This window comes from Passer montanus, unplaced genomic scaffold (assembly GCF_014805655.1).
Source record: "Passer montanus isolate IOZ18808 unplaced genomic scaffold, ASM1480565v1 scaffold29, whole genome shotgun sequence".
In the NCBI taxonomy this organism is placed as follows: domain Eukaryota; kingdom Metazoa; phylum Chordata; class Aves; order Passeriformes; family Passeridae; genus Passer; species Passer montanus.
Window position 1 is genome coordinate 47,410 of NW_024367596.1, and position 21,215 is coordinate 68,624.

General features: G+C 38.7%; 2 protein-coding genes across 8 annotated transcripts in view; one reads left to right on the forward strand and one right to left on the reverse strand.

Annotated features, from left to right (window-relative positions):
* Positions 1-80: 80 nt before the first annotated feature.
* HPS3 (HPS3 biogenesis of lysosomal organelles complex 2 subunit 1) lies at positions 81-19,638 on the forward strand. The gene is made up of 17 exons (XM_039713947.1): positions 81-460; positions 1,334-1,828; positions 3,071-3,257; positions 4,232-4,317; positions 6,014-6,206; positions 6,453-6,534; positions 8,303-8,457; positions 9,880-9,988; positions 10,195-10,376; positions 10,738-10,915; positions 11,581-11,811; positions 13,450-13,635; positions 14,807-14,995; positions 15,535-15,642; positions 16,003-16,209; positions 17,515-17,605; positions 18,736-19,638. The coding sequence occupies exons 1-17, from the start codon at positions 238-240 to the stop codon at positions 18,861-18,863; spliced, it is 3,030 nt and encodes a 1,009-aa protein (XP_039569881.1). The 5' UTR covers positions 81-237; the 3' UTR covers positions 18,864-19,638.
* LOC120504433 (ceruloplasmin) overlaps positions 8,668-21,215 on the reverse strand; it is a 29,145-nt gene continuing 16,597 nt past the window's right edge. For 5 of the 7 annotated variants that reach the window (XM_039713940.1, XM_039713943.1, XM_039713944.1 and 2 more), the window contains one exon: positions 19,537-20,738. In XM_039713940.1, coding sequence (XP_039569874.1) covers positions 20,668-20,738 — 71 coding nt within the window. In that variant the 3' untranslated portion in view covers positions 19,537-20,667. Of the gene's footprint in view, positions 9,087-13,728; positions 13,814-19,536; positions 21,030-21,215 lie in introns of those variants that run through there. The other 2 variants (XM_039713941.1, XM_039713942.1) reach the window with 2 other exon arrangements.

Consider the following 21,215-nt stretch of genomic DNA (forward strand, 5'->3'; position numbering starts at 1 on the left):
GGCGCTGTTCTGCCATGACGGAAGATTCCCGGGGGTGTCACCCAGCCACTGAGTCACGCCAAGGCCACACGGAACCTCGTGTGAGGGTACCTGTGCGGAGGCGGCCACACACTGCCGCCTGAGCCCGCCCCGCGCAGCGCCGCGCGGAGGCGGCTCTGCCCACCGCGGAAGTGCTGGGCGCCGCCCCGGCAGGCTGCGGCTGCTCCGTGCGCGGCTGCGGCGGAACTTTTCGGGACCATGGTGCAGCTTTACAACCTGCACCCGTTCGGGTCGCAGCGAGTAGTGCCCTGCAAGCAAGAACCGGCGCACTTCTGCTGTGGTCAAGACGTGCTGTTCGTTGCCAGCACGGCGGCCAGCTGCAGGGTGGAGGTGTTTACCGTGCGCGAACAGGGCCGCTGCGAGGCCCTGGGCTCCTTCGCCACGCTGGGTCAGGTGCTGCGTATGGCGCACAGCTCGGCAGGTCAGTCCCGGCCATCGCTGGGTCCGTGAGTGCTCGGCCGGGGAGACCGGGACGCGTCAGGTCTGAGTGCGTGGAGCGGCCCTGGGGCTCCGCCGGGTGGGGATGGAGGGCTAGCCGGGCTGAGGGCGGGAGGCGGCGGGATGCGGGCGGCGAACCAAGCCGCTCGGGCTCTGCCGCGGAAGGAGGGCCTGGCCCTCCCGTCCTCGTCTCCCTCGGGCGCTTTCTCAGGCTACTGCCGGGCCGGCGGTGGGGCGCGCCTGCTGAAGCGGGCCGGCCTGCGGGCCGGACCGGGCAGTGCGGGCCGGTCCCAGCGCCGGCAGCGCTCGGGCCTGCCCGGAGGGTGGGAACCGCGTCTCCCTTCCTCGTCTGCCTCCGCCTCGGCTGCGGTCTGTGCTCCCGCCCTGCTTGCTTTGTTGTTTCTTTGTTTCGGGGTTTTTAAAATTGTTTTTTGTATTTTGTTTTTAGAGCACGGAGTGGGGTGGTCGTTCCAGCCCATTCCACAGCTCTTCACGAGTCCATTGCTTTCCATGGTCTGTAGAGAACAAACCGTTTCCTCATTAAAGGATATGAGAAGGCGGGGAGGTGGGGGGAACCTTGTATGCAATCAAAACTTACAGAGAGGATTCACACAGGGCTTACTCTGGACCTACATCTGTAAGTCTTTGCTTTTAGTGGTGTGTGAAGTTTGTGCCACCCAGCAAAGAAATTTCCGCTTTGTATTCAATTAGAGGAATATTGGTGAAAACTGGTTTTGGAATTTTTTGTAAGAGTTGAGACTTGAAGATGTTCTTTGTAAAGTACTACAGCAGATAAAGAGCTCAGAAACTGTAATCTATTTTTAAATTATTATCAGTACGACTGCTTTCTTTTAAGGAGACTATCTGGTGACAATTGAAGAAAAAAGCAAAGCAACTTTCCTAAGAGCATATATGAACTGGAGATGCATGTCTGCAGGGAATTCTCGCGTGTGTGTCCGTATGGTTGGTCACAAGATGGAAGAGTCATACAGTGAAGCCTTAAAAGAACAGATGTCAGTTGTTGAAATGCCACTTTCAGATCCTCCACTGTGCATTTCATGTTGTCCTGTGAATGGAGATCTACTTGTGGGCTGCAAGAATAAATTAGTCATGTTCTGTTTGAAATACTGTGTCATAAACCAGAATTTGACTGTGTTAGATTTTGAACGCTCCTTAATTTTGCACATTGATAACCTCATTCCTGCCGAAGTTGCATTTTGTGCCAGACATATAGCCATAACAACAGAGCTGGATGTTCTAATCCTGAAACTGGAACTGGTCCAGCAAAGTGCAGACAGGACAGAGCAATATGCTCAGGGAGTCAGTGCACCAGAAAAGGCTGTGGATGGAGGTAGGTGCTGAAATAAATTTTTAATTTTTTTTAATCTCCAAGAATCTGCTAATTGATTCCCATTGTTCTGAAAGTAGTCTTGAACAAGGTCTTTGCCCTTCAGAAGATATTTCCAGATTGTCCTATCACTGACTATCAGCTGAATATTCTAGAGCATGAAAAGTTGTACTAACCTGCAGTTGCGGGTAACATTTCAAACAAATATGCCATCATGCTTCATCTTTAGAGCCTCTGCAGACACAGAATTAAGTCCTTGTTTTAGGGTGCCACAATGGGCCAAGTTAAAATAGTAGTAGTAAGTCAGTGTGATGTGTTCAGAAAAGTTATTCTGTCAGTGTCACTGCCTAAGTAACTGGCTTACACAATTAAGAATGTTTCTGATGTGATGTCTGTGTATTTTTTTAACTGTTAGGCTCAGAACCTGCCATAATCAAGTAAATTTTCCTTTTTCAGTCCTTTTTATTATTCAGGGCATTGTCTTAGAATTATAAAATCCCAGAAATAAATGTACTCAGGAGGTTTCATTCCTGTGTATTGCAAGATATCAATCCATATGTAATAAATTATCAATCCCCACTTTTCCAAAAATATATGTATCAGATCAACAAACCTTAGGAAGGTCTTTTCTTTATAATTGAAGAAACTTAAAAGGAGGGTCGTTTAGAAATGAAAACTGCACCTAGAAAAAATTTACAAGTAAATAAGACTTGGGACAATACAAATGCAGTGTTCTTCACTGAGTGAAGATGGGTCTGTACTCAGACAATGGTGTCCTCCCCCTAGATTTTTTAATTACTAAAAACTACATAGAAAAGTTCAAGTTACTTTCTGAGTGTTATTAGGATTTGCCTTCCAGGACTTAAGTGAGCTAAAGATAAGCTATCATAGCTTCCTGTGATAGCTGCCTTTGCCTTCTCAAAACCTCTTCAGCCAAAAGTCAACATTTTTTGACAACCAGCCATTTGTGGCACCGGTTGTCTGTGACTGACCTTCTAGTGAACAGTTTACCTGTTAGGGTTTTTTTTTCCCCAGAAATCTTGACTCTTAAATATTCAGAGTGTTGATGGTTAAATAGGAATTGTTCCCATCCTCTAGTATGGCTGTTTTCAAAATCTTGTGGTTTGAGGAAGCCAGTGCTAGCAGGGTAGCTGTAATTGGAGTATTTAATTGATATTGTCATACTATTTTCTTACTGCTGCATGGAATGGTTTGAACAATTAAGATAGCATTTTCATTGTTCAGGTGTGAAAGATGAAACTCCTTCAACACATCCTTTACAGCTTGAATTAGATGAGTTCATCATATGTCACAAGCCAGTGGAACTGCTTGGGGAAGAAAGTAAGCTATGTGAGATACCTGTCACACTGGAATCTACAGAGTTACCTACAGAAGACACAAAGCACTTCCAAGTGCAGTATTTGCTTTTCAGGTATTACAGACGTGTTTTCCCTTTTATGGGTTAATTTACTACAAAAAAACTAAACTGTGTTGTGTGTTTTGTCTCTTTGAAAGGAAACTCCTGATATTTTGACTTCTGGGGTTTTTATAAGGTTTGGTGTTTCTTTTGAACTGAGAAAATCATGGGATACTGAGGAAAGTCCATTTTTAGTATCTTGGAATATTTCACTTGGAAGGGAATCTGCAGCAATCATCTGCAATTGCCTGACCACTTCAGGAGTGAGCCACTGTTAAAGTGTATTGTTAAAGGCACAGTCCAAACGCTGCTTAAACAGTGACAGTTCTAGGGCATCAGCCATCTCTCTAGGAAGCCTATTTAGTGTTTCACCATTCTTGGTAAGAAAATGGTTCCTCATGTCAAGTGTAAACCTCCCCCTGGCACAGCTTTAAGCCTTTCCCAGGATCCTATGGAGAAGAGTTCAGCACCTGCATCTCAAGGTCCCCTCCTCAGAAAGCCGATTTATTAATAATTTTTCACCAAAATTTCTATCAAAAGCTAAGGAAGAATTGATGCCAGGATCCAACAGTGAATTCCAAAGCAAAGCAGGGAAAAGGATGACACATAGTAGAAATAAAGTAGTGTTGGACATGGCATGGTGTTCCATATAGCTCAGTGGAGTAAAAAGAAAGAGGAAAAAAAAGGTTAAATTGAGGTCAAAATCAGTTGCGGGATTTCTTCAGTGATGTCAGAGGTTGACATGCATCTTGCAGACAAGCGAAGAGAGAGGATTTGGGTTGCAGGAACTCTTATTAATAGATTTCTATCTAGCTGTGCCATGTGCTTCTTGGCATTGGTATAAATGGCATTGGTAGTAGGAGTGTGCATTGTTGTTGAGTGTTAAAACATGAGCTTTGCCTCTTGTAGCCAGTGCTGTTTACTTGTCCAAAGTATATAATAATAATAATTTTTCACTGCAGTGCATGTTTTTTTTTCTTTTTTCCTAGACGTTTTGCACCCGACCAGTCGCCTTTTGGGTTTTCTGAAGAGATGAAGTTGCACTCTGTTCAACTGCTTCCTGTATACCAGACAGGTAAATGGATATGCATGAGTACACCATGGAGCGTGTCACAGGAGGCTTGCGAAAGGCAGGAGCTTCATTGTGTATCCTCTTTCATACACTGTGTAATTTCTGTATGATTTGTTTTTAAATTGAGATATTTTCTCCCTTTTCAATGATTTAAACTGAGCTTCTGTTAACAAAAAAGTATTTTAATTCCTCCAAGTTCTACATAAACCTTGAACTAAAATACCAATTCAACGCCCCGTAAGTGTGACTAAATCAGCTAGTATCAGTTCTTTACCAATACATTTTGTGTTGCAAAACAGTTACTCTTTACATTACATTAATAAAATTCTTCTTAGTGTTACAAGATACTAGACTGCCATTCAGCCAACTGAGGATATCAGAGTAGTAAACCTTAACAATCACTAAGATACTAGTTACCTTCTGAAGGGCCTTAATTAAAACTGGAAGGGATGAATACAGATTTCAGGGGTTTACTAGCTCAAGCCCCAAAAGACCCGTGGAAGAATTTAATTCTGTATGTTTGCAGTCAGATTTCGTAGAATCATAGAATGTCCTGAGTTGGAAGGGACTCACAAGGACCATCAAATCCAACTCCTGGGCCTGTGCAGGAGAACCCTAAGAATCCCACCAAGTGTCTGGGAGCATTTTCCAAATGCTCCTTGAGCTCTGGCAGGCTTGGGCCATGACCACTGCCCTGAGGAGCCTGTTTCAGTGCCTGAAAACCCTCTGGGAAAAGAGCCTTTTCCTAATAGCCAACCTAACCCTCCCCTGACGCAGCTTCATTCCCTCAGGAGCTTCATGTGGAATGCTCTTAGATCTCTACTTAATGTCCTCCAGGCTGAACAAACCAAGTGTCCTCAGCCACTCTTCCTATGGCCTCCGCTCCAGACTCTTCACCATCTTTTCAGCCCTCCCTTATTCTCTTGTCTAATAGGTTTATATCCTTCTTGTATTATAGTGCCCCAAACGGCCCCCAGGACTCAAGCTAATGCTTCCCCAGTGCAGAGCAGAGCAGGACAATCCCATCCCTGCACCCCCACCAATGCTGTGCCTGATGCATCCTAGGATATGGTTGGCCCTTGACTTTTACTGACTCCTCACTCAGTTTGAGATGGTTTACTGTCTGCTAAGTAGCAATGCCTCATTTAACTTGCAGCTGACTGAAAAGAATGAGGTACTTGCCATTTAATTCCAGCTGTCTTATGCTCTTGTGTGATTTACAGGCTTTGATAAGAGTGTCTGTAGAATATGATCACAGCTGTTACCTGCTAAAGTGGCATACTATTAAATTCTGTAATTTCCAGCCTTTCCTTCCCTTTAGCAATACCTGCTTTTTTGTGAGCTGCAGCTCTGGATGAGCATTCATTCCAACTCAAAAGTAATTGTCTAAGATCAGGCTTTCAGTCCATGGATGCTTAGTTCTGGTGACTTTAGAACTCTCTAATGCTGTTACATCTATAGAATTTCTTCACTAGGTGCTACGTACATATTTTTGTGAAAATGCTTCCAAATGAGGTTACATGTCATACAATTTTTTGACACTGAGCTTCTTATAAAACTTCTTATTACTAGCTACTAAGAAAACTAGTCTGCAACTTGGGCAGGTTTGATTCTGTCTTTCAGGCATCAGGCTTGGAATGGAATTGCCAGGTTTTTATTTATGAAATACATAAAATGCCTTTCTCGTTGTTATATTTAGGAATTTCTGCAACAGCCTATGAGGAAACTGAGAACAAGAGAAAACTTCTGAGTCTCTTCTGCTTTTTCTCTTTACCTCATGTTGGATATCTCTACTCTCTTGGGAAGTTAGTAGAACTAATTTCTACTTACCAATATTCAGAGAAGTCAGAGCAGGCAGTCCTCACTCCGCAATTCCTGCACGTCATTACCAGGTACTAGGCTTATGGTTTTACTGATAGTATTACTATGTTTCTCTGTGCTGCTGTCTGATACATTCTTCTTAGCCTCCTGGAAATCTCTGGTCAGGCTCATGTGCTAGTTCAGCATACCCTCCTGCTTGGGCTTTTAAGCCCATTTCTTCAAAAGAAAAAGAGCTGATTAACTGTAGTCTTGGCTACCTGACTTCTGCAAATCTTAATTTCTTTTCTTCATTGTTGTGTTTTCTTCTTTTCGTCTAGTCAGAACCTGCAGTGCTTCACAGTGCGATGCAGTGCAGCAGCAGCTCGTGGTGAGGATCCATATATTGACACGACCGTGAAGGTACACCTCTCATTACCTCACTAATAGAATGGGGGTAGTGATACGGCACTTAAGGTTTGAAATCCTGTTTGTTTCTGGTGGCTGAACCAATAAAATAACATTCAAAATTAATGGCATTTGTATTCTGGTGGTCTACAGATGTCTCAATGAAGCAATCTATTATTGCCATGTAAAATTTTAAACATTATAGAATGTTTTCAAAAACACGAGAAGCTATAAAATCACTTATTTTTAAAACTAAATTCCATGCTTTTCTGTATAAAATTGAACAAAGAGTGCAGAGTTTTCTTTTATTGTATGATGTTTCTCTCTCTTAGGTGCCCTTGAAAAACCAGTTTGTCTAAGAGGCCTGTAGGCAATCGAACAAGTCTGCTACCAGATACTTAGGGCATGTTTTTTAGGAGGAGGGCTTTTGATTCTTGGAGGTCTTAACTTTTCCCCTTCCTTAAATTGCTTATCAGTAAAAATCTATTGAATGTAAAGATTGTGATACACATTAATAAAAGTAGTAGGAAAGATAGATGGAGGTATATTTTAAGGTAGCATTTAAGGAGCATTTCTTCTGAGCTTGTAGACAGCAGATATAATGAAACCATAGGACAGCAGAAGTTTTATAAAATTTTCAAGAGTCAAACATGTATTCCCTGCTCTGGATAGCTAATACCAGCACGTGACACAATCTCTCCTGTTCATTCCCTAGTCTCAGCTTTCTGCATTTTCACTGTGGGTTACATTCAAATCCATCACAGTTCCTCCAGTCAGTCAACAGGCTGCCTTCTGTGTCTGTAGGAGTTTTGGAGAGGTGTGCAGGCTGTATTCCTACACAGATTTCCGTGCTGCAGCTTACCATCCACAGTGTGCCCATCAGCTTTGGCATGGATCCTTCCACAGGCTACAGTCCCTCAGGGGCATCCCTGCGCTAGTGAGTCCTTCATGGGCCAGTTCTCTCATGGGTGTCCCTGCCCCAGTGTGGAATTTGAAGTGTCATGGTGGTTATTTTTATTATTTGCCATTACTATTTTTCCTGCTGTTTTTTTAAACCAGGTTTACAGCTGCCTCATTCTGGGTCACACTGGCCCAGGGCAGTCTAGAGCCTCCAGACCACCACTGTAGGCCTCTACGTCTTACAAGAAATGTTGAGGTGTCTTCAAAAAGCAGGTTACTCTTGTAGCGCTGTGTTGTCTTGTTTCACTATGTATGTTAATTTGTAAGTGTAGTATTTTTATCTTTTTCAGGCTGTAAATTTAGAATATTTCTGTGCAAATGAGGCTGCATTTTTTAATTTTTAGTCCAGTGTAGATGATAGCATATGTTTTACGTGAAAAGTGTATATAGAACAAATCAGGAAAATAATACTGGCTATGTAAGGTAACAATAGGCAAGCAAATATAATACTTCTATCTGTAATTGCTTTTTATAAGCAACTGAAATCAATACTTTTATAACTAGTGGCCAAATTCAAACTAATCGGGATAAAGTTTTCTGCATTAGGCATCTACCTGAGGTTCAGTTATTTTAAGAAGCATAGCTGAAACTGTGCAGTTGTTTTGAAGAGTGAAATATTTTTTTTTCATTCATTATTAAATTATTCTTGTCAGGTCTTTATGAGTATTTTTATTCTTGCTTAAATGAAGCCCTCAAAGTTAGGCAAGCCAGTGAATGTTTTTAATGTCAGATCATTGTACAAAGGTTACTTTTTTTTCTGATTTATTTAAAAACTCAATGTACATACCAAGTGAAATTACAGAACAGTCACTTTCCTTTATAGGCTTGTCCACCTGTCACACTGGATGTCTGTACATTAAGAATGCAGCTTTTTATAGGACCAAGAGCTATCTGTCATTTCAAAAACCATATAATTCTTTTGACTAAGGCAGACACAGAAGATATTACTGAAAGAAGAAAGCCTACAAGAAGGATGCTGTAAGGATTTGTGTCTTTTAGGGAGCTGGTACTTACAGATCTGTGTACAGTGCTGAACTTGTGGATATTGCAATTTAAGCGTGGTTCCTCTCTTGAAAACTATTGAGAAATAATTGCCTTCTAAGTGACTGAGAAGAGCTATCAAGCTTTTTTTTTTTCAATTCTATTGTATTTACTGACATAGAAGAAATAATGTAAGTAAAAAATGTAGAATACCAAAAATATGTAGTGCCAAAGCTACAGGTTACAAAATATGTTGTAGCACAAAATTAAATGTCTTATCTTTGCCTAAGGGTTCTTGCCAAGAAAGTTGTGAACGTCAGTGTAGTTATCCATGACAAAGTTGGTCAGACTTTGCCCCAAGTTAGAGTTATAGCATGTGTGTAGCCAGAGGTATATGTGACTTTTTACAAGTTTCCAGGGAAGCTGCTATTGCCTTTCCATTTTTGAAGATTTTTCATAAAATATTTAAGCAGTTATTGTAAGCAGTTACTCAGAAACCACATTTATTAAACTCAGTTTAAGTTTATTAATGAGAGTGGGACAGCTTTAGTTGATTGAGGAGTTAGTTGACCCAGTATTTCCTAAAGTCCAGAGCAGACATTATTCAGAAGAAGATAAGGAGAAGCCTGTCAGGAAAAATGATAATTCAAAATACTGTAGTTTTCTTGTAAAAAGCACATTTTCTGCCGGTTGCATTGTTTCAAGTATTCAAATACTCTATCAAATTGGCATTTGAAGAATATATACCTTTTGCATTCTGTAAAGAATATAATGGACAAATACTAAGCTATGTAGCACGATCATTTGAAAATAAAGATGTAAACAGGTTTACAGTTAAAATAAAATTTAAAAACAGAACAAAAAGAGTGTTTTCTTACAGTATTTTTAACCTTAGGGCTTTATTTACCAAGCCAAAGTTTTAGAATAAAAGTATTCTGATACCTCTTTATGCCATGTGTTGGCAAACACTGTGATAGAGCTGCAGGGGCAACTATGCACTAAGTCCTTACAGGAGATTAAACAGCTAATTTAAATTACTTAACTGTTCAAGGTCTGGTTGGATAAGGCCCTGGTCAGTCTGACCTGTTCAGTCGATGGAATCCCATGCCTATGATGGGGAGGTTAGAACTAGATGATCTTGAAGGTCCAAGCCAAGCCATTTGATGATTCTATGATTCCTGATACTCTCTGGTGTTAAGCACAGGAGAAGATGTAGAGGACAGTTCTGATGATGACTCTTATGTGTTAACATGCCTATCCCTATTCTGTTATTAGCCAGTATGACTTAAATTCACAGCTTAACTCTCCAGCACTGGTCTGCAGACATATCTATTTATGCATTTGAATTACAAAATTAGTGGGGTTTTTTTGGTTGCATAGTGTTTATTTCAACACTGACAACTCAACTCTTTTCTCTAGTTCCAGAAAGGCTGACAGCATCAAATCCAGAACAACTTCTGAGTCAGAGCCTGGTTGGAATTTATATATTATAAACACTGTTTCAACAATTCAGCTTTACAGAGAAATGGTATTGCCCAACTCCTGCTTTTGTTATTTGCTAAAAATAAGTACTGCTAGTTAATCTCTAATGTACGTCATTGCTGAATATGGTGTAATACATTTCTTGTAAATAGCCCATAATTCTATTTCAAACACATGCTGTCTTCATTAAAATTGTTCCTGTATATTCTTAATTTTTGTCAGCAGCCTAAGTATATGTTCTGTCTGTTCTAGGTAGAATATAGTAGAACTTATGAAAATGTTAAGACTGAGAGCTGCATCCATCTTCTAAGTGAGGCTCACTTACTGGTCAGAGCAGCTATAATGGACCCTCATTTCCTTAAATCAGATGAGAAGGAAGATCTTCTAAGAGCATTCAGAGAAAGTTGTGCCTTCTTAGGAGACTGCTACAGCAGGTATGTTTTAGATATCAAAGTGGCATAGGTGTGTGTTTTCAGTGGTGTAACTTTAAAATGAAAATCCATAATTCTTTGCTATTCTACATTAGTATTGCATATGTCATACAAACCTTTCTGTTTTACAAAACCAGCTTAGTCTATTCTTCTCTTCTGGTTGTCTTTATTGTCATTAAACAGAATTCAATTATTCAGAATTATGTTGAATTCAATAGAATTATGTGGAATATGAACAATATATGCAGATAACTATGTGCCTGCAACTTTGTTTTATGTACTTTTAGTTCTTACAAAGAGTGATGGCAAAAGCATTGCCCTTAGTTGTTTTGTTACTTTTATCCTTCCTCTCTATTTCCTTCAGGTTTGACACAAAGGATTACCACCTTGCTTTGCCATACTACAGAATGTCAGGTTTATCCATGACTGAAGTTTTAAAGAGACAAGTTGCAGAAGGTGATGAAATACAGACATATGAGAAAGGATTTATATTTTACTTAACTCATTCTCTTAATGAAGACTCAAATGAAGAATTAAGTAAGGTAGGAGTAAGTTGGTTTATTTGTAGTCTGCTAATTTAGTTCTGACTTTAAGAATTGTGTATCAAATATTAATCACTTTCCCTTTGAAAATGCTGAGCTGCTTTTTTTTTACAGGGGGGTTTTTCAGTTTTACAGGGGTTTTTTTCACATTATTTTTATTTTCCCACTGTTGTTGAATAGCAAGCAGTGCCTGTGATGCTTTGGACTGCGTTCAAGTAACGTCTTACAGGTTTGGCTATCATTATTCATGTTGCTGCGATGTGGTTCTCTTGCACAGAGACACTTCTGTTTTAGGAAAGCCCTGCCTCAAATTTCTGTCATCTCCCATTTCTGTAGCAAAACAAGCTGTTTCTTTGATCATTGCTAAATTGTACAGATTGCTAAAAACAATGGATTTTGTTGGTAGATGTTCTCCTACCAGAATATGCCAGAATATGGGTTGAATCACTACCAGTTATAAATCCTTTACTTTTAACAGTAGGGAGGAGAGAAACAGGAAAGGTGCTGTGATTTGATACCTAAGCTGAACTTGCCAGTTTTTAAAAAATACAAACAAACCTGCCACAAAAAAAAACCAAAACAGCAGAACTGCACTACTTTCATATGCCATAGAAGAATGTACATCTGCAAAGGTCTAAACTGTCAAATGGCTTTTATTTCAATAGGAATCAGGAAATAAAGTTCTCCAGATATTCTATCTCGCGGACCCTGTGCAGCTGCCTGATATTCTTTGCAGTCCCAGCATGAGGAACGTATGTCCTTTGACAGCTGTGAAGTATCTTCAGAAAGTAGAAAAGATGATGCCATCAGTGGTCCTGACACTTACTAAGGCTTTCTTGGCTCTGAAAATGGGAGACCTGGCAATGTATGAACATGAAATGCACTCCTATAAGGAGGTAAAGTATGCCGAGAGCATGAGCAATTCATGCTTTACAAAGTCCAGGGTAATAGTTTGACTTATAGTTGCATTTTACAGTAAAAGAAGCTTCCAGTCACTCCTCTTTCCCCGGATAGGCTGTGTAGGCTCCACTAAATGTCTGCAGTAACAGTAGAATGGAGGGCTGACATACACTGTGACTGTACAGTTTGCCCTGCAGATAGGGTAGTCGTGTCTTGGTGAAGACTTACAAAATAAGCAAGTTTTGAAGCTCTTTATTCTTGATCAATTAGATGTTGTTTTACTGGGATATAACCAACTCTGCCAGTGCTCTTCAGCTGCATGGGAGGATTGTATAGTAGCATTTCTACACCTCTCTACCTGAAATTAATATATGCCCATCAAGACACCATCTGTATGCAAACAGCCATTATAACATTTTTCTTGAACAGAATATTTTCCATTGTGCTTACAAACTAAAGTTTCTGTATACAATTTCACATTTTATGTGGAATCAAAGCACTTAACTCTTTTAAGACCAGATCAGAACCTACTTCAGAGCTATCAAAGTAAGAATTCATCATCAATGGGGGCAAAAATGTTAGTGGAGCTGTCTCTGCCACAGATGTTTACATTGTGTGAGACCAGTCTGTAAATTACTTCTTGTTGAGTTTGATCAAGACTGTGGAATATTAAAATGTGATAGAGTTTGAAACAGAAACTGAATATTGGGAGTCTAAACATTTTTTAAATAAATGGATGGCTGATTCAAAGTTAGATATTGTGCTTTGGTGGAAAAAGTCCTGCAGAGTTTTTAAAGGTGGCTGGTTTTGAGTTCCAGGGTTGGAGCTGTGGGGAGCTGTTTCAAAAATTATATTCAGCACCACCTGCTTTTGCAGCACGATCAAGTGAAATTGCCATGTTGTGAGCAAACACATTGCCTGGATGTTATTTTGAGAATAAGGTGGTTTAAGCTTGAGTGGTTTTGGTTGGATTTTCTTTCTTTCTAATCTGATCCGTTAAATATGTTCTATTGCTCTTCACCTTTAAAAAAGCATTGTATTTCAAAGTAGGAAAAAACATTTTCAGAAAGCTAATCTTAATATTTCTTCTAGGTCTGCCTTATATGTCTTGTGCAATTAATTTAATTTACTTAGGCATTATTTTGCCACTGTCTTTAAAATGGGAATAATATATTATACTCATCTTTGTAAGCACTCACATAACTCAAAATAGCTTCTTGTTGCGCAAAGTGAAGCACATTTTGATCATTGTTTCAGGGATATTTTCAAAATAAAAATCACACTTCTGCAAAGTAGCCTCTTGAAAAGTCAGCCAGTGATTTTACAAACCACCCTGTACATCAAATGTCTTGGATTACTTAGTGAAATCCATTTTATGTGCACAATAACTCCATCTTTCAATTGCATATTACTTTCAGTGTTTAGGCACAAGGCCTGTTTTTCAGGAGTCACTGCTCCAGAATGTGGTTTGGATCTGTCTCTGGAGAGCTACTCTATGAATTGCAGAAAGGATTTGCTTTCTTCCCTGACTACTTCCATCTAAATTTCACTGCCTGAGGAAATACTGAATTTACTGAGTAGAATAATCTGTATATTGAATTCTTTACCTGATTTATATCTATTTATGTTTGTAGACAACACTGGCTTGTGGCTTCATTGGGCAGCCACGGCTCCTGCAGCAGCGTAAGGAAGGAATTGTTATGCCAACTGAGTTTGCTGTTCACCTGAAGGAGATGCAGCCTGGTTTACTGGTGGCTGCCACTGTGGCTTTACATGAGAACAGTAAAATTGAACTAGAAGAAGCAGATACCTTTTTCAAGGTTGGCCTGTGATACTGGTTTTGCTTCTATTTTTTTTTTCATAATGACATTGTTGTGGGAAAGAAAAGCAGCCTCAATTGCTCCTTTACTCACATTTCAGCATTTCTTCAGAAAGAGTGAGATGAGGGGTGGAGATAGTCTAGTCTTGATAGATGGTTAGAGTCAGAAACTGGATCTTCTGGAATGAAATACTGGTTAAGTGAAGCAAAAAAAGAAAGCAAAAGAAACAACCCGTTAAGTTCTTTGTTTTTAACCTGTCATTTGGATGGAAAATACCCTGATCTCAGAACACTTTCAGTAGCTTCCTAGTAATTGAGCTTCCTAAGGCCATGGAAATGTCACAGAATTTAGATAAATTAATTCCATAATCTCCTTTTAAAGAAATCTTCAGAATTAAAACATACTTCTAAAGAATCTGGCTTAAATACATAACAGATATATAGTGTTCTGATGATCTGTGTAAATTCGTGAAAGAAAAGTATGTGTCTGCACTTTATAAGAAGAAATACTAATAGTTTTTCTGGTGTCCCTGAAGTTTTCTTTCTTTCAACTGGGACTAGACAAACGTTTTTTTCTTTTTTCTACAATGAATAGCAACACTTGGGTTAAAGCATGTTCTTCAATGTACGTGTGTTGCAGTCTTAAGTATATCTGTTACTGTGAAAGACCTGTATCAAAAAGAGCAAGTCATGAAGTTCCAATTAGAACAAGTGTTGTTGTTTAAAACCATTTGGAAACCAAGTAAAAATTCTTTTTGCTGGCACAGCAGATCTTAAAACATCCTCCTTGTGGGTCCTACCATGATACCCAGCTGAACTGCACAGCAGATCTTATCATATAGAGACTTCTTTTCAAAACACTTGTCTATCAGCATATGTAAAAATCCTCTTCATTAGCAGTCTAAATACTTGCTGACAGTTGTACTGACATTTCTAGCAGTAGAGTAAATCTTGAAGAAGTCAAATCTTTTGGTCAGAATTTATTACCTTAAAATCACCTGATGAACTTTTTACTTTGCATAGGAGTGTATTACATAGAATCACAGAACAAAAATTAAATCAAAATTCTGCTTCTAGTAAAAGTGAAAAACTGTTCCTCCTGTCTTTTCTAACTTTTTCTACTAATAATCACTATAGTCTAACTTGCTGTCTTCTATCGTATTTATTCTTAGATGCTGTGTAATAGCAGTGAAAACACTGTTCCCCAGCTCCTTGTGGATTTCTGGGAAGCTCTTCTTGTAGTGTCCTCTCAGGAAGAAATACTTCAGGAGCTCCTATTGAGGGTTACTTCTCAGTATGTTTGGAGAATATCAAAGAAGCAACTTCCTCAGACTAAGCCATTGAAAACAACAGAGGATCTAGTAAGTTGTAAACCACGCAAAGGAAGTTTTAGGACTGCGGTGTTCCTCCACAATCCATCCAAGTACCATCCTTAATATTTTAATTCTAGATAGTTTATCTCTTAAAAGAAGCAAGAGTGAAATAAAATAAGGTGATGTGCAGTTACAAATTAGTATTTCTGGCTTTGGCCAGACTTGCTCCTTGGGGACATCTGCAAATATACTTCCAGCAGGAGTCAGCTCTGCATAGAAATAAGGTTTAAAACGAAACAAGAATTTGTCAGGTGCATTATTTACAATTTTACAAAGCTAACTAAATGAGGAAATCGTGTGAATGATGAATTTTAAAGAATTATGAACAGGAAAGCTAAAATACAGAACTAAATAGAAATTTCCAGTTTATTTGTTATTAAATTGCATGAACCAGGAAAGAAGGGGTAGGTGCTCTTCTAAATTATGCTATTTGAGATTAAAATTTTCTTTACTCGCAATGAGTTTCATATGGAACTGTCACTAGCAGAAATGTTTATTTTATTGCAACTTAATTCTGTCTTGTATAGATAAATTCCTGTAGTCATTTTGGGTTGATTGTCCCGTGGGTAGCTTCCATAATGTCAGTGGGATGTTCATCTGACAAAGATTACCATGAAGATATCTCAAGACTACAGGTATGAAACATGTATTACATCTTACTGCTTTATATCTTAGATCCATTCTTCAAATATTCATGTTTGTGTGAACAGCTTTCTCCAGGAGACTCCCCTTCTTCCCCCCTAAGCTATCCAAGTCAAAATAAAAGGTTGACTGAAATGATGGAAGAAGAAAATACTGAAGAGTGAAGAGCTGTGTTAATAACAGTATTTACATTTGTATCTACTCTAAACTTGCTTTCCCAGTTTTCAGCAATATTTATTAAAGGAAGTATTATTTCAGGATTATTCCAACAAGTAAGGGCTTTTCTTCTAAGGCTATGATTAGCATTTTTTGCCGTGTTTGTCTTAAACCCAAACAATACTTCTTGTCTTCAGTCTCTTTTATGCAGTCAGTCAATCAATATAGCTTCAGCTCTGCCTGTTTTGGAGCCCCTGACAGAGGCTGACAGCATCGGCCTCACCATCCGTGTTCTGTGCAATACCCGTCTGGGCAAGTACGAGGAAGCCATTGACCAGCTGCTCACAAGGTGTCCTGATGCAGCTGTGTTCTATGCTCAGCATGAGCTGAAAGGTGACAATCAGGTGGGCTACTTTCAGTACAGTTGTTCACTATCATTTGGGGTTTTTCCCAAACTGAAATGCTGTATGTACAGATGGACTCTGGATGGATCACATAGCCTAGCTTTCAGGCAAAGTAAATTGCTTAGCTTCCACCTCTTCCTTGGTGTTTTAATTTCTTAACTCAGTCCCCAGTAATTGTAATGGAATATTTTTTCCTCCAGTTTCTTTTGCCACTTACTCTATTCGTTGTGGTAAATGTAAAGCATAGCCTTTTAAATGGCAGAGTTCTTCAGAATAAAGAATGATATGTTCTTTTTCTTCTGTAAATGAAAAGCTATCTAGTTTCTCACTAACTGACTATGTTCTGAATTGTTTGTCAATGTTTATAATGTGAAATCTTAGTAATAAGCTAACTGACAAGAGAACATGGTCCCTTGAATAAAATTGCACTTAAATGTGTTCTTCCTGTGGTCTAGTGACATCTTCTGACCTTCTAGCGATCAGAATGATGTCAGTACACTAGCAGAAAGATTATGTCCTTGTGTCCCATTTTCCCATTAGGCCTCTGTACAGTTTCAGTGTTGGAACTGATTTTATTCTAGTGTTCCAGGACTGTGGGAGTTTATTTCCATTTCCCAGCACAGCAACTCAATTAATTGCATGGAGCTCTGCTGACCAGAGTCAGGAAATGTGGTCTCTATCAGACAGATGTACTAGAACTCTATTCAGAACCAGATTTGAGCTTTTTACTCGTGTCTGAAAATAGTTTCTGTGATTGTTCCCACGTTAGAGTAGAATGTGAGGTTGCAGTACTGCATCTGAACACAAGTGAAAGAAAATAGTTACCAGTTTTAAAGGAGGAAAGAAATCTTTTTCCTTCTCTCCATTCTTACCTACAAAATTGTGCACAAAACCTAATTTACTACTACGGCTGTTGGAATGAGACAGACCAGGTCAGGAGACAGAGCAGTGCTCTTCACCACTGTCCATCAAGCTGTTTTGGGAGAAAAAAACAATTCTCTGACTACATTGGTATTGCTAATTGTGTGACTGTTTTTGTCTTCTAAACTTTTTTCTATACAGCTATGAGGGACACTGTGTAAAGATTTTTGGGCAGAAAAAAAGTTACACTGAAGATTGAAAAACAGTGAATATGCAAAATCACTGCATTTCAAAGCATTATATAAACAACTTACTGAGTTCATAATAACTGACCTGTATTGGTACACATCTGAGCTTAGTTCAGGTTATTTTTAGCAGGTCTTTCGTACTCTTAATTTCAGTTCTTGTTTATTTATACGTTTGCTATTGGGTTTTGTGGCTTAGGCTCTGTGGTGGAACAAGCTGCTTCCTGAACTTTGCAAGAGAGCTAGACTTACTGGAAAGGACTGCCCTGTTCTTATTTCTTCACTCAAAGGTAAATCAATTGGTTGTAACTCAGCTACAGACGGCTTTGTTCATCAGCTAATATTGTTAATAAATGTTCAGACTAAGGACTATTGAGATGATAATTTGAAAAAAAAAAGGGGGGGGGCGCTTTTTCTTTAGTTAAAGCTAATGCAGTTTAGCAGCCTTTTTGGTCATTAGCACAGAATTCTGCAATGTAGGCAGTGTAGCTTCATAAAAATCAGGACATTAATTTTGTATTGCAATCAGGTAAATTGTTGTAATCATACTCTTTCTGTATTGGTAAGGAATAGACACCATTAAAAACCTACTAAAAAGAAATAATTCTGATTCGTTCTTTTCTAGGCTAAATGACTATATGGTTCTTAAATACTAGGCTGTTAGTGATAACACAGGGGAGGCTTAAGTGTATATTGATGATTAAGTCATAGACTAAAAAAACCAGTATGCTAATACTAAAAGTAGAGAAATCTATCCTAGTAGTTGTGTAGTCCTATTGTTACATGTTTGTAAGAAATTATAATATTGTGTATAGCTGTGGAGCCAGTGTGATTGTTTTGACAAATTAGGAATATTAAATAAAGCACATATATTGTTCAAAGAATGCCATTGGAATGCCTGAGAAAAACAGCATTGTGGGATTGCATTCTGTAGCACAGTTCTTACAAAGTTCTAGTTTCGGGTGCCAGCAGTTTTTCTTTGGATTTATTTTCATGCAGTAACTGTGTTGTAGTTGCATAAAAACATAACATTACACAGCTTGGTCTGAGATGCTTCTTGCAAAGCATCCAGTTGTAGTGGATGAACGAGGGTACTAATAAGATTTCCAGAGCTTGCTTTGCATTTCATACAAAACCTGTGAAATACTAGATCAGACTTCATTAATGTTAGTGCCATGTGTAGACCCGATATGTCAAGATAGAGGCTTGTTTTTGGTTGAAGTCATAATTTCAGTTTCCTTTTTAGATTTCCCATAGTTGTGTTTGCACACAAATGGCTATGTCTCAAATGTCATTCCAGTTGCAATATTTAAATAATTTGATTACTTTAATTAATAATTACATTGTTAATGCTTTGTGTTTTTTTCTTTGTTCTAAACTCAAAATGCCTAAACTATATTTTCTCCCCTGCTCTGAGCAGAAACTTTATCAATTGTTGCAATGGAACTGGAGCTAAGGGATTTCCTCAGTCTTCTACCAGAAGATGGAACTGCAGCATTTTTTCTGCCACATCTTCTTCACTGCAGCCAGAGGAAGCTGCTGACCTAAAACAATGACCTGTGGACCTGCTGTCCACTCAACTACAATGTGCTGTAATAAAAAAGTAAATGATACAAGCAGTAGAACTCCTTATAAGGTACTGCAGGCCTCCCTTCACATACATCTTGTGATGTCAACTGCTAAAGGACAGCTGTTTACTGAGGCAAGGCATCTGTTTTGAAGCTAATTCTGGTGCCTAAGCAGCTAGGAAATACAGATTCTACAGTACAGCTGAACATACAGTGTTCACTGAAAGTAAAGTAGAAAGTCAGTCTTCAATCTTTGTTAGCTAGATCACTGACTTAGGGGGGAATTCAGGCTCAGGCATGTGTCAACTGTACGAGTAAAAGTGAGTACCTTACTCTTCCAAGTGGAATTGGGCCCAACTGACTTGATATGGCAACACAGACATTTCCTTGAATTTCTTCTAGGGTTTTTGGTAAGCATCTCAGGTGCTTGTGCACGTGTGTACTGATGTTTGTCTGTCTTGCGAGCAGAAAGCATCTTTCTGCTCCTTCAGAGCTGGAATTCAGTCATAATAAGCAGTCACAATGTTTATAACGTCCTTATGAATGTAGTTTGTGGTTTTTGACAATTACCAAAAATACAATGACTCCCATGATCCCATAACCATCTAAACCATCTAAAGGCCTAATTAGCTGACAGTGACGCTATAAAAATGTTTTCACTGGAGTTGCAATGTTATTTGAACCTATAGAAGTCAGTCAGAAGAGACCATCTATATTTCAGCTAAAATACATTAACAAAAAAAAAAAAATCAAAAGTAGTTTAACTTACTCGCGTAGCATTCCTGCTACAGGTAAAATGAATTATCTAATTTACTGGTAGGTATTATGTTGGTTTCAGTGTAACCTTTAAAAAAGACCAAAGCAATTTAGGCTTGTTAAAGAGAAGCAATTTCATTCTTGCAGGCATAAAGCCTAGATGTCTTGCTTTCCTTGCCTGTCCCATACATCTTTCCTTCTCATTTGGCACAGATCTAACATGAGGAGTTGGGTTATTGAAACACAACCATATCGCTGTTACTCATTTTTGAGTAGCATCAGCCATGCTCTAACACTGATGCTTCCACCTGTCAGGAAACTTTCTTTTTCCTTCACCAAGAGCTGCAACAGCAAAATGATTCCACTGCAGGAGTTGTCAGAGCAAAGCTTTTCAGTACCATAGTTACCAACTTTTGGCCTTCACTGTCTGCATTTCATCAGGCTTATTTCAGCCTAATTTTGCCTTGGAATTATTTTCTTAACAGAAAACCAAATCTTTTAAATGCATATTCTTGAGAGGTACTACTGAATAAAATTGTAAAGTAATTCAACAGAAATAATATAACTGTTTTGTTAACTGCTTAATTATACAGTACTATATATCTTTTCAGTGTGAACCTATGGATAAAGTGATAACCAAATTCCTGTTTTCTAAGCATTTACTACAGACATACGAGTAAAATGTGACAGTATGATGACTGATACCCCAAATTTTTCTGTTACTCAGGGTTATTTGCAAACCTCAAAAAAAAGTACATTTCATTAGTTCTTCTGTGTTCCTCAGCTGCTAAATAACATGCAGTAGCTATCACCTAAAATGTGTTTCATTTGCAAGATACTATTTTCATTTACAGAAACTCATATTTATAAGCTGTAACATCCATTCAGCTGTCTTAGTCTGTGGTTCTTTTCTTAGCCATGGCCACTATGCGAAATCTTCCAAACTGTGTAGAGATGAGTGATCCAGAAGAATATTTTCCAAGAAATTAAGATAGACCTTGGAGGATCGCTGTGTTAAAATGCTTTCATCATTCTTGAGTGCCTGGCATGCCTTTGCACTTGAACTGATTGAATAATCTTGGGAACAGAGACTGTTTGTCTAGAAGGAGAAAAATAGCTTTATTGTACATTTCATCAAAAGAATAGTCTGTGCATGTGGCCAGCAGAGTCCAAAATGAGCACAGAGGATCCAAGTACGTTCTGGACATTATGAGTTAGGTTTAAAAACAGCTTTAAGATGCAATGAAGGTTACATTTTAATGCAGTCTAGATGGTTAATAATAAAAAATCCGATGTACTGCTGATCCAAGTTGAAAGTCTGTTTTTGCATGTCTTTCTGTGTACTCTTAAATTAGCCTTGTTATTGTCTGGACATCTGGCATAACATACTCTGTAAATCAGTTTTAGTGTTTATAAAATTGAATTAGGTTCTGTTTCATATTCCAGTGCTTTATCAAATAGAATTAGATTTTCTGTTTAACACTGCATTCTGTATTTTTTTGTATAGTTAAAATGTAAATCATATAGTTGTGTATATATACATACATCACATATTTTGAATTATTTCTACTGTTCT